At 39.6% G+C, this 14,244-nt stretch overlaps 1 protein-coding gene across 2 annotated transcripts in view; it reads left to right on the top strand.

Annotated features, from left to right (window-relative positions):
- Window positions 1-4,769: 4,769 nt before the first annotated feature.
- KCNH7 (potassium voltage-gated channel subfamily H member 7) overlaps window positions 4,770-14,244 on the top strand; it is a 217,679-nt gene continuing 208,204 nt past the window's right edge. For both annotated transcript variants that reach the window (XM_082285190.1, XM_082285191.1), the window contains exons 1-2: window positions 4,770-5,206; window positions 7,193-7,423. In XM_082285190.1, coding sequence (XP_082141316.1) covers window positions 5,131-5,206; window positions 7,193-7,423 — 307 coding nt within the window. In that variant the 5' untranslated portion in view covers window positions 4,770-5,130. The remainder of the gene's footprint in view (window positions 5,207-7,192; window positions 7,424-14,244) is intronic.

Genomic DNA, 14,244 nt, shown 5'->3' on the forward strand with positions numbered 1-14,244 from the left:
TTATGGATTTTGCATTTATAATTCATATTCTTGTCATTAAATTCCTGTCTCTCACAGTGAATTACATGTAAAATATACATTGAATGAAATCCAAAAAATAACTTTTTTTTTATTACTGATTAAACTAGCTGTAAGATTAAATAGAAATTTTTATTCACTTTTTAGACTGTAATTTTGTGCAGACACTTCTTTTGTCATCCTAAAAACCTGACAATCTTTCTCCCATGTATATATCTGATGTCCTGAATACTAATAAGACCCATATGCAGATGCAATGATGACGTATGCCTTAAGGCCAAATACAATAATTGCCTCTGTGCAATCTCATTGACATTAGGGGTCTTGCCAGGAATAGGAGCCTTTTTTTCTTAGATAGAAAAAGTGAAACACAAAATAACCATAATCAGACCTAATTCGAGGTGAATTTTGTAACACCAATAATAAAGCATTCCCATTTTCCTATGTAGGTAGCTGTGTAGATCATGTGGCTTTAGAATTAAGAATGACCTGGTGTCCTGGGGCATCAGCACAGCGCAAGCGAAGACAAAGTACTGCTTGAAGGAGCCAGCTCTGGCAGCAGCAATTGCCACCACACTCACCCTGTGCCTTTCTAAGCAGCATCAACAGAGATTTGCTGTTTGGATGTTCATGATGTTCAAGAAGCTGATTTCTATCTTCTCCAACAGAAGTAGTTTGGCAGTCTGTTGTCCCAGGCAACTGCATACTTTTCCTGTGCATAAAGTGCAGACAGTCATAATCTAAATGATGGTCATTATTATTGTGAAGGATTAAAACAAAATCTAGTGCTATAACTTGAAATTCTGGAGAGACATTAAAGAGATGAGAAAGCAAGACTGATAAAAACTAAAGGAGATGATAAGAGACATCAACCTGTCAGGGAGTCACAAAGGCCATCTTAGCACAAAATGGGATTAAAAATAAAGTTTTGGTATTTCTCTTGACAGCTCTGAAGACAATTCCAGCCTTATTTAAAATTCTGAGTATATGTAACATAGATGGATGAATAAATTACAGGGGCATGCAGGATATACATGGTAAAAGCAACACAAATATCCTATGCTATCTGGAACAATGGCAGGGTAGGGCGGAAGGAAGGAAGGAAGGAAGGAATTAGGAAGGAAGGAAGGAAGGAAGGAAGGAAGGAAGGAATTCGGAAGGAAGGAAGGAATTCGGAAGGAATTCGGAAGGAATTCGGAAGGAAGGAAGGAATTCGGAAGGAAGGAAGGAATTCGGAAGGAAGGAAGGAAGGAAGGAAGGAAGGAAGGAAGGAAGGAAGGAAGGAAGGAAGGAAGGAAGGAAGGAAGGAAGGAAGGAAGGAAGGATTAACTGTATTTTGCTCCAGTACAAAAAGTGTTTACTCAACTAGGAATGCACTTATAAACTGTGTACAGGAGAGCAAACACAGGATTTTGAAAAGTCGAATATGATAAGAATGCTGGACTAAATCTGTGTCCTTTTTTTCCCACCAAAAATATGAGGGGAAATATGATTAGACCATTTGCCCAAAGATATCTTTTCCTGACTATACCAGGTTTAATTGCTAACTGCCAAGATGTTGAAACAGATCAGTAACATGTCTTTAGGCATATACTCGTCTAAATTCTCTTAAGGAACTTGAGAAGGAAGCAGTTAAAAGTGAAAACCTTGTAACCACTATTTCAAAATCAGCTGCTCTCCTTGAGGCCAGGAAATGCCATATATAGTTCTGCTGAGGAGCAGCAGCGCTCTCTGCGGAGCTATCCTTGGGCTGTGGCGAGGGTGGTGCCACAAGGGCCAATGCCACAAGGGGGCAGAGGACACGGGATCGGCCACGCCGGATGGACTTGAGCTCCGCAGACACTCTCCCTCGGTATTTTGGTCTCTTGCAAAGTTAGCAACTGTACAACTTTACAGATAAAACATATATCTCTATGGCATTCTCCATTTCTTTAATCACACTGGAGACGCATTTTTATAATGAATTCAAACTTCCCCACTTGCCTGCATATTTTCCCAATCAAATGCAAATTCTTCCACATTACTTTCTCTGTGTTTGTTGTTAGCTGTCCAATTTTAATATATTTTCCTCTCACACTTTTCTCACTATTGGCTTGCTGCATAAAATTATCAAGCAATATGCACTAGGAGTATTAAGCACTCCAAGGGCAATAGATCATCTACAAGACTGCAGGAGTGTAAATCACCACAACGAAAGATTTTCTGATGTCACCTATTGCTCCTGTAGTTATTACAACCCATCATTCTTGTGAATTCATTCCCTGCTAAAAACCACATCTCAGATCTTGTCTTTCAGCAGCAGTTATCTTGCTTTGACTGGGGTTATCTTGATCAGCTCCAAAACAACCAACCAACCAAGGTGGATAAAAAGGGGAAAAAAAGAAGACTCTAATATGCATTCACATAATCAACACCAAAGTTCAAGCTACATAGGGAGACAGAACAAAAAGGGTTCTCCAGAATCATGGAGTTCTGGTGCCTTCAGTTTTCAGGCAAGCATAGTGTGCCTCTCAAATTTAACATGAAAAGATGGGGCTTCAGTGAAATTTGAATTCTTAAAAGTATTTTATATTTTTTATTTCTTGGTTTTTTTCCAGACAGGCATCTAACCCACTGGACTCTGGACTCTACTGGCCTCTGCTTGATCTAGTTTGCTACTAACTGTTAAATACTAGAAACAAACACTGATTGTTCAGTAAAGGTCACCGTTTTATTGTGATTATTTCTATTGCTGTTATAGAAGTATCAAAGTGACATTTTTACTGTAAAAATGAGAATGGCATCACTGCTGGCCATTATGACTTGACTAGATGCTAGGTGCTATAGAAAGTTAAAATAAATATGGTCCTCTTCACTCTTTCTACTACTGTCTTTGGGAACTTGAGTACATTTTCAGATAAATATATGTTCTTCATCAAGACAAAGAGCAATACGAGAAAAAGTCAACTTGAAGACTCATCCACTGTCCACAGGAAAAGTATTTAAAAATATTTTAAGAGATTTTTTTTCTCTAGTGTTTATCAGAATCAAAAAAATGGCTTCCAAATATTATTGCAAAAAAGTACATGGCTGTTTTTCCTTTGATTCATACCTCTGAATATAGAGATTTAAACATTTGCTTCTGGAAATAAGCAATGTTCACTTCCTAAGATTGGTTATGTATCTCATTACATATCACTTAATGTAGCTGAGGCTTTGTAATTAGTATAGAGTCATTAGTGTATGAAGCATAAATACAGTTTATGTATATATAAATTATATTTTCAGACATCATTCACAGTTGTGATCCAGGATGATTCCACTGAGATTAAATTAAACTAGTGCAGAAATGCACCTTCATACTCAATAGACTGTGCCCCACCTCTGATAAATGTAGAGAATGACACACGGTAACAGTGAAACAAAGGCCACACCTGAGAAAAGCTCACGGGAATAAGGAAACACCTGTTCATGCCGTGGAAGAACAGGTGGGAAGCGGTGGCTTGCCGGCTCAATATCCTGTGCTTGTCATTACAAAGACCGGTGCTCAGGTGCCTCTCTTTCTTGGCCCTATGAGTTTATTAAGAAGCCGGCGGTGCTTTGCACTACCCTAGAGATGCCTTTCCAGCATCGCATGGCTGCCCCCCAGCTCCTTCCCCATGTCACCTCGCCGAGCTGTGCTGAACGCACACCGTTCTGCCTGCTGGGTAGCGCAGGAAGCCTTAATTACAGCCTGAAAATAATACCCGCTCCCCCCGGGAGCCTCCCCAGCTATTCCTGTGGGATGGGAGAAGCCGAGAGGATCCAGGTGGGGGAAGGCTGGCGCTCCCGGGGCCCGAGCGCGGGCAGCGGCGCCTCCGTGCGAGCCGGCGAGGCGGCCCCAGCACCACGGCCAGCTCCGAGCGGGCGGCGCGCCCCGGCCCCGGCCCCGGCCCCGGCCCCGGCCCCGGGGCGGAGCGCGGTGCCGGGCAGCGGCTCAGCGACGGGGCGGCCTCGGCACCCGCTCGGTGCCGCCGCGGCCCGGGCGAGCGCTCCCTGCCGCGTTCAGCCCCCGCACCCGCGGGACCCGGCGCGCCCTCCGCGCTGCTCGCTCGGCCCCGAGCGGAGGCTTGCACCTGCTCGGCAAGCGGGGGGCAGCCTTCGGCGCCGGGGGAATCCCGCTTCCTCCCAGGAGGGGGTCGTGCTGCGAGGGAAAGCCCTCGCCTTGGTCACACTGCGGTAGGAGGGGGCTATCCCTTCCACCGGGGAGAGGAAAGATGCCGAGGGCTCTGGTGGTCCCTTCCCCCGCTTCCCCATCGCTCAACATCGACCCCTACTCGCGCCGCCCCCCGCCCCAGACGGGGCGTGTACCAACTTCCCTCCCTCCCCCGGCCCTGCCAGCGCCTGGGGCTCCCCGGCGGGCCACGCTCAGGGGCCGCGAAAGGGCTGGCGGTGCAGGGAGGGCGGGGACGCCGGGGCTACCGGAGGTGGCGGGGCCCCCCCGCCGCCAGCGCCCTCGGTCCCCGCTGACCCCTGCAGCCGCCGCGGCGGGGGACGTGGCACGTCGCGGTGCTGCTGGGGTGTAGCTCATTCCTGATGTCGCTGTTTGTCGCTGAGTTTTGAAGAGATTTATTGGCTGGCTCTTGCTAAACCACGCTTGAGTAATCCGAGCTGCTGCGCGCCGTGGTGAAGCCCGGAGGGGGGGAACGTCACTCCCTCTGGCAGCGGAGCAACATTAGTCTTCCAGCCCTCAAACCACCACTACAGCGTCGGAAACTGCCGGGTCACAGCCATTTGCTTTGGAAAATTGGCGATGTTTGGTGCTAGAGATTGATTACCCTTGTAATCTTTCCCCACCCGCCACCTCCTCCTGCTTACCCCACCCCTACCCGCCCCAGACAATAGCGTCCGAGCTCCTCCAGGAAAAAAAAAATAGAAAAGAAAGCAAGGAGAGAAAGAAAGAAACTGGGGGATGAATCTGACTCCAATAGGAAAAGCGTGTCTCTAGAAGTGGTGCTAATGGGAAGAGATTTCCGAGCTCCAGAGGACGATGATTTGTCACAAAGGGTAGCTGGCTCGGTGCTTTGGGCTGGAGCCGTGTAGGAGATCCTTGGAGAAGTCATTGTGCACAGAAAACCGAAGACTTGTACAAACATGCCTGTTCGCAGAGGTCATGTGGCACCACAAAATACATTTTTGGGTACAATCATACGAAAATTTGAAGGGCAAAGTAAGTTCTCGCTTTCTATCTATTTTGCTATAGTAGTTTTATTCTGCTTGTGACTAAATGGACAGCAGCTCCAGACTATTTTTAAGTTTGTAGCTTGTAAAGAAAACCCCGGAGGTAAGGAGGGGATCCCTGGCAGAAGTAGCAATGTTTTTGATCTCGAATACAGATTACCAACTTGAATTATTGGCTTGTGGGCTTGGGGCCGGGGGAGACTTGGGAGGGGGACGGGAGGGGTTGGGGCTATTTTCCCACACTATTTCAAGTTTTTATCATTGACTGTATCCGTATTATATAGCTGTAGAAGTTACATCTCTTACCTTCTTCTGAACCAGTGAGATGGCTCTAAAAGCAGAATGTAGGATCTTGCTGTCTGTGCAATATCTAAAAAATAAGCTAGATTTATTATGATGATGATTGTTAATGCTGTTAATTATAATTGCCTTTTCAAATTAAAGCAGAATTTCAGACTTTGATTTAGAGGAAACAGAAAATATGCAGAAGAGTTATTAAAGAGGAAATACTCTCTTACCTTGTTGTCATGACTGCATTTTAATATAGCTGTCAAATTTCTCTCTTTTGTTTATGTAAGTCTAAAATATCTATCAAACCAGTGCAAATGCATCCTCAGGGAGAGTCTGTGAGATCTTTTCCAATGCAGCAGTTTACTACCTGTCGAGGAGGCTGAAGCTGAAGTGTTTTTTCCTGGCCAGAATTCTAGTTTCCTATTAGCTGTAAGAAGGAACACTTGATGCTTAAAATGAATTTCATTTAGAAGCAGTAGTTTGATATATGTACATTGATTTAAATATTTAGCATAATTTTAGTATCAGCCTGGTATGAATACTTACAGCTAATTCCAGTTCATATACTTCCTTATACTTAAACCCATATTAGCATTTATAATATTTATATTATTTGAGAAAAAAATAAAGATAGTGCTGCTCTATATGCTAAGTCAGTATTGCTACTCATAGTTTTTATCTAGTGACGTGTATATTTTTTGACGGTAATAAAACACCAGGTACTAAAAAGGCAAGTGATAGTGAAAGTTCAGCATGATTGAAAGACAGCAGAAAAAGTAAGAATGAAATCTCCAAATATGTCACTGTGTTCAAAAACCATATTTAAAATTTTGAAGACTTGGACTGTTTACTTGGTGTCATGTAAGAAATCTTTTATAAAGCAAGCAACCTCCTAGTACATCTAAGTAAGTAAAAATTAATGTTATTAGCAGTAAGTGTATCAAAATTGCACATTTATAATTACAATGAGAATAGTGTGTTGTAAAGGTAAACAGAAACAAACCAATAAGAGTTGAAAACTTTTGAAACTTTTTGAGATGAGAGTTTGGGAAAGGAGGATGGATGAAAGCACAGAAGTTCAGTGAAATGTGTAAAATGTTTCCAACATAACTATAATTTCCTGTGCCCCCTTTTTTTGTTTCTAGGAACTTCTTTTTCTTCTGTTATTTTCTAGATAGAAGTTTTAAAATACTGACTATAAATTTCCTGTCATTCACCTCAACAAAAATCCATACAGAGTAGATTGAGATGATTGAACCTTACACCAGGAAGTCCTTCACTTGAGTAGAACCCCCCTTCCCTGAGGCTCTTCTTCTCCCCAAAAGAAGCTACTAACTTTTCAAGGACTTTCCTGGAGTTGCGGCTGACAGGATGGTGCTCATCACTTGGGCTTCAGTGAAGCCTGAAACAGACAAAATTTTGAAGTCAAAAAGAGATTTACAGAGACTTGCTGAATGTGGTTTTATTTCCTAAAAAAAAATCTATATTCATCTTTAATGTATTCTAAATTAATTCAAGTTTCCTTAAAAGCTATGGATCAACTTATCTTCATGAAATTACTGAAAATCTCTGTATTTCAGGCATTCTCATGAAAAGAAGGGTTGTTCAGCATTCATCCCTTCAATCGACCCTATAAGAAATGTTGAAAGAGTACTAAAAAATGCATCACTTTCTTTTATTGCAGATAAAAAATTCATCATTGCTAATGCTAGAGTGCAGAATTGTGCTATCATCTACTGCAATGATGGGTTCTGTGAGATGACCGGGTTCTCCAGGCCAGATGTCATGCAGAAACCTTGCACCTGTGATTTTCTTCATGGGCCAGAGACCAAAAGACATCATATTGCCCAAATTGCTCAAGCCCTGCTGGGGTCAGAGGAGAGGAAAGTAGAAGTCACCTATTATCACAAAGATGGTAATGTCTGGTTTTATTTTCAAAACTTTTTGTGTGTTTGGTTAGCAGTTGATTGGTAAAAGAAGTGTGTATGTTGTGCTGGCCAGCCCCTTTGCTGGAGGTGTTGTAATTTCTCTGAAGTCCAGTGAAATACATTTGTGTGTATCAGTAAGGGAATCTGCCCTGAGAGTAGTGGGTGTATGGAGTATATCACTGTACGCTCACTCTACCAGCTGAATGAAGCCAGCACAGTGTTTGCAACTCTGGAATAGAAGTTCTCCTCTTGGTTGGTTTAAAGATGTAAATCATGTAAAGTAATCAGCATAGAGAAAGCCTAACTTGCTTTAAATGCAGTATTTTACCACAAAGTTAAAAGTAGAAAAAACCAGCCTATCATAAAGAAAGCATTCGCTTATAAAGAAAGGGACAAGTCTTTTTCAAAGCTGATATATTGTGAAGTACTTGCAATTGAACTACCAGTATTGTCCTAGTATTGCCAGAGTCAAAATTCAGGGTTGCCTAGACTATGAACAGTTTCCCTGTTATTCAGTAAAGACTCAGTACATGCAGAATGGCTGAATCTGCTGACACTTTTTTTCCTGTTCAGACCACAGAATGAATAAATGTATTTGTAGATTTAAAGATGCATACGCATGAGAAGTAATTATGATACATAATAGTGATATGTAGTGTTTTGTTGTTGGTTGGTTTGTTGTTTTTTTTAATTGCCCAGAGATATTTACAGAAACACCCATCTTTCAAATGAATTCAAGTAATTGATAATTGTGGTGTACCTTGTTTTGTCTCTTGCTGTGTACACTCTTGGGAGAAGGAAAAGGAAATTCATATTCAAATGCTGAGCTTAAATTAGTTCTGGAGAAGTGCCAGTGTGTTGTTTACATCAATTTTAGAATCACATGCAATGTGCTCTCTCATTTTAAAGTCACAGAGTTAAATCCTGTTCTCAATAATTCTGTTGTTATCTTGGAGCGACTTAAGTAATATTATTTTTAGCTTAGGCTGGTATAATTCAGATAGGACTCAGGCCAACCATTCTACCCACGCTACCAATATTTAAGCATACTCTTTGTAGCAGATTCTCAGTAGAGTCCTTTATTCTTAGATCTGGTTTGGTGGTCTGGAGCAGATTTTGGTCAAGGTTTGTTGTTGTAGCTGTGCCTTGGACGTAGATTTCTCAGGACACTGTGTGTCTTTTACACATCTATCCTGTGTTTGTATTAACTTGGCATGTGTTAAAAATAATACTGCAAAAGGAGAATGTCATTGCTAACTTTCACAGCCATCGGCCTGGAGCACTGTTTTGAGATGTGGTAGTTTAAAAGTCCTAAAGTCTCCCAAAACATTAGGAGGGAGGGAATGGCACTTAAAAAAACTGCTTATCTGTCAATTACCAGAGAGAGAGAGAGATCCTTTTCTAAAATGCTGAATTCTGGCATCATGCAATACAAACCAAAGTAATACTGTCCATAAAAATTGCTGTATCTTTCATAGTTTAGAATGCTGAGTTACAGATTATTCAATGTAAACAATCTTATACATAAGAGTTTTCAGTAACTTCACTTCTGTGAGTAGTTTCTTTATTTGCCTCAATATTTTACTTGTCTAAATGTGAACAGGATTTGCCATGTGCACTATATGATCTGCTAAATTTAAACAAACACAGGTGAATCAGGAAAAAATTGTCAAAATAAAAGATAGGTCTGACACTCAAATGCATGGCTATCAACTTGATTGTTTGTATATATAGATTTTTTTTGGTTTGCTCCACCTAATGTTCAATTTATTTTCAATATGTGATAGAAAATCTGAAGTCTGTTTGGTGTCATGAAGTTGAAACTACCCCTATGATGAATGTAATGAATGTTAGTAAACATATTCTATAGTTATTCTAAATAACTCAAAATTATATACCTCACTTTTCATCTTCACTTTTGCAAATTTTCAAATTTGATTTTTCAATACATAGCATATACACATATAGCTATATATAACATAGTCTGTGTATTATAATAATATACAGAATAGTGATACCTAACAAGAACTTCCTCCAAGTTGTGGAACAAAGTAAATATCAACAGTTTTCTAAAAATGTGAGAGTCTAGTGCCTGGTTAGTGGCTTATTTTGCATGTGTTCTGTGACTAAGTATGAGACTTGAGGTAAATTTCAGCAATTTTCAATTTTAGAGGTGAATTCTAGCACAGTCAGAAATGTAACTTTCTCCATGTGAGTAACCCAAGTTACTCCAATGAACTATCCACTGCTTAAAAGTTTGATTTGACACTTTATTTCATAGCAAGCCATTGTATAATATTTAACGTAATAATAAGCATATGGAGGAGGAAGACACCTCAAGAAGGTGTGAATTTCTTGAGGTTCCACTGATAAGAGGTTCTGAAGACCATATTACACACTCCTGACTAAATGGCCAGTGAATTGCAAATAAAACCTTACCCCACATCACACTATCATTTACTCTACATAAGCCACTGATTATATTAAAAATTATTTTACTATTTTGAAGTAAAGCAAAGGTCAGTGGGATCACTTATAAAGCTAACCTGTCATCAGAATTCCAGCAATGCAGATATCAGAAAGGGAATCACTCTATAAATAATGCTTTTTCTTTTTGATTCTAAATACCACCTCATATAATTTTAAAATGTCACAGCTTTGAAGTTCAGCTTAAAAGAAAATTCTTGCTATAGAAAAATGGTGTTGCACACATACATGGGAATTAGGATTCTGATGTTCTTTACTGCTCTGTAGTCTACTTTTCTCCATGAAAGTGCAAGATCTTGAGTTTTAAACATCTTGATGATGCAAGACTGAAAGCTGCTGTTTGTTCACTGCTTTAATCTTTTGGCCAAATTACACACTCAAAGAAGATGGGACAGAAGGATGGGAAAAAATTTTGTAGCAAGTTGATATTCAGAAAACGGCAACTGTTTGAATTTACACTGCCTTAAATATGACAGACAGAAGACAGAGTGGTCAAAGGAGAAAAAAATGCTCTGCATCGTGGTTTTATAAAGGAGTAAGCAGGATGGAGCCTGTTGCCCTTTTCACTGTGCAGTGTGGGGAGGGTGCAGAGCAGCGTTGAATGCCTGTGATAGCTTTGTGTAACTGTGTAGATGTCCTGCACTTGGGCACCCAGTAGGCCCTGTCCCAACGACACCAGTGCTGTCTCCACAGCAGTTTTTAATATCTGCAGCTAAAAGCCTTACTAGCTACTCTTGGAGTATTTCTATCAGAATTAGACTCTTAATATAGCTTACTTTTGGTTTAAATTTCTTCTTACTCTTTTTCATTCTAGAAGGGTATCTGTGCAATCCAAGCAAAGTTCTAGTTCTCTGTCCTGTTCAAATAGTGCCACAATAGGCAATTACATAGCTACCAAAAGAATTAATTACTGAGAAAAATGGTTAATGGGAACAGATGGTGCCAAAACTAAAGGTCCAAGTTTACAGGTTCTTATAGCACAAGTAGCTCCACAATGGATGTACTCAGGGACTAAAGACACAGTAAATTTCTTTTTTATGTAAATATCCCTTTTAAAAAAGAGGAGTAGATAAACACACACAAGTCACAAGAACTATTATTTTTTAACAGATTTTTTACTGAGGATTGCCCATTAGGCATTAGCATCTGCTTAATTAAAAAATTATACTCTAATATCAAAGCAGTAATAGCATATATTCCTTACTATCTCACAATTCTTTTTCACTAATCTTATAGCTATATGATCTGAATGATACTTGAAGGCAAGATATTGTTTATACAGGATATCAGTTCTTATTTTAATAAAGTTATTTATGGTGAAAATATTTGACAGCTCTTCCTTTGAGGACTCCATTTTGCAGTTTAAGCCATTATTGCATAAATCATTCTTGACAGATGTAAAATATTGCTTGAGGTGGTAAAGCTGTAAAACTTTTGAGATAAAAAGTATAATTATTTTGGGATTGAGAATGGATATATAATAATCAGAAAGTATTGTACTATACAGCACACATTTTTAGTTCTTACTGTATGCTTTGTGGGCAATGATGGGATATGGCTAAGCTTGCAGATGATACCTGTTAAAGGAAAGTAGGATCATTTAAGCTTAGCCTATATGCATCAGATATTCTAGGGCTGAGAAGAACTGTGGTGGAGTACAGCTTTGAGCAGAGATAAAATCAAGCATTTATTTGCAGAGTGTGTACAAACCTCACAAACTACTTGCCGTTTACCCAGTTTCAAAAAAATAATTTGCTATGACTGACTGCAAATTAAACATATTTGCATTTTCAAAGCACATGTCCAAACAAATATTTTAAGGCCTTTTCTGCTCTTTTTTGAGGATAAGAAAATAAAAATTGCGCAAACATACTGACAAAATAAAGTGAAAAAGGTATTAAGTGTTCTTAAATAGAAAGATCAGGAGTTCATTTAGACTTCAGTCAGCACAGGCGTTTTACCACCTGTTTGTGTGAACCTACCAGTCAATAAGAAATACAGCTGAAAAGAAAGCTGCTTACATGTGTGTCAAGTCCCCTTAGGTTTGCTCTAGCATGACGGTCAGCAACTGCAGCCTTGACCATAATTTCAATGCCTTATCTAGAGCTGTTAAGAAAGGTCAATGAATCAAATCTCTCTGATACCCTACTGGTGTAGGACTCCTTGATACAAGAAATACTGTCTGACTGCATTTTGATAAAGAAAGTGTTACCCCCCACAAAATCCTGTCAAAAACCCCTTCCTTAAAGCAGGGGTTTTTTCCAGGCATTCTTAAAATAGCCCTTGAAGGAAATCCAGAATGTTACTGAAGGTGTTGAACTATTGGAAATGAATGAGGACATCCATTCTTATGTCTGTAGTGCAGTGTTTCTACCTTAGGCTTTAGTACTTGTTGAGAAAACACCATCCCTTGCCCCATTCAGTAGTGCTGATTTTGCAGCAAGGAGAACTGTCAGCAGTGAGATAATACCTCAGCAATCTCATTTACCCATCCCCATTCTGATACGGCTCCTATGTCTGCCCAGAACTGTGGGTCACTTCTTATTCACATTTCATGTAGGATACCTAAAGATTATGATAAAGAACCTCTTAGATATCCTAAGAAAGCTTATTTATGGGTCAATTTCACTCCTATTTTTCAACTCTTTGACTTTCCAATATATTCCTTTTTCTTCCCAGGTAAAGATGAATTGATTTTAAACAAGGAGGGGACTTTTATAATGAGAGATAGTATCTGAATAAATAGGGCAATTAAATTGACTTCTAAATTATTCTCTTTGTCAGTGTTTAGGGTCAAAAAGGTATGAGCAGATACATATAATTTTAATAAGTAATGAAGAATACAATTGCTATTATTATAGGTACTGCATCTTTAACAGAAAAAAAATCTTAATTTGGAAAAATACATTCTGACAGTTTTGAGTTCCTCCATGGCACAAATAAAAAACCTGCAGGCTAGTGGATCAGGAGTCTTTCATTTCAGTACAGTGTTAAGACAGAACTCTTCTTCCACTGGACTTCCATAGCACAATTTAATGTCAGGATTCAGAATGTCACAGGGCCAACCTATACCAGTCAAGGGGCCCAAATTTCCCTAGTCTGATCTAAAAAGAAAAAAATGATTGCTGACTTTCAAAAAGTGTGCTGTAGAGGTAAGAAAGGTGACACATTCTAGAGTGAAATGGTACTATAAGGTTATGATATGATACACATACTCAAAAGAGTTTCATTTTTTAATTAGGCATTCCCGACAAAATTTTTTATCTGATTTGAATATGCTCCTTTTAGTTGTAGTGAAAGCTATTTTGGTTTTGGGTTATGAGACAAAAAGAACAGATGCTGTCAGTCTATTTTTGGTGTGGTTTCACATGATTTATTGTGTCCTCTTTCCATCTTCATAGTGCATCCTTTCTAATGTTACATTATGAGAAGAGAGTTATTGCATACTCCTAATTCATGTTATTGATTGGTTCTTTCCCTTTGCCACTGAATTGGCCCATATATCAAAAAGAGATGCAGAGAGAAAATCAGACATCATACCTTACAATAGACATGGGGGAAGAGCCACTGCTTTTCTAATAGCAGCCTTTTGCATATTTGATATGAAACAAATTTCCAAACTTGGCACTTCGAGTAACACCAATGTTGACATCAGTGCTGTTCCCTCTGGTTCCAAGCAGTGGAAAGAGGACAGTGGTGTGGGTTAGGTTTTATGTTAGTGGTTTCAAGTCCAGTTTTAAAGTGTTTCCTACATATGTGACTTAGCGTATGACTCAGTCTATGTGCTAGGTAACTCTTCCCTAGTATGGAAAAAGCTTAATCAGGCAATATAGGATTCAGAGTAGGAAGACAAAGCTGACTATGGAAATTGCTAATTGACTCTGGAAACCGCATATCTCAAAAGCAATCAGAACTGTAGCTGTGAACCTCAGTCCCGGCAGAGCGGATAAATGACAATGACAGTGGGGTATTGTGGCTCTATAGTTACTAGCTTGTTTCACATTGTCTGCAACTCTGAAAGTTCACATCTCTGAGGCGGGAACTATTTGTCTTATGATTTTGTACAGCCTGAACTTTTTAGTCTGGTATACTGGGGGTTTTTTAAAGGAAGTAACATACATATTTGAATAATTTCTTGGATATTAAACTGAAATTTCATTTTGAAAGCAGAATTATAGCCATAACTAGTTAAAAATGCTTTTTGACCTCCAGAATTTCCACAGATACTCAGTTTTAAGCTTCCTCACCAACTTTCTCAATATAGCCTTTTCATTTCTAATTTCCTTAATTCTTTAATACTAAAACCACAGTGAAATCTTAT

Source organism: Coloeus monedula (assembly GCF_965178545.1).
Source record: "Coloeus monedula genome assembly, chromosome: 7".
NCBI classification, from domain to species: domain Eukaryota; kingdom Metazoa; phylum Chordata; class Aves; order Passeriformes; family Corvidae; genus Coloeus; species Coloeus monedula.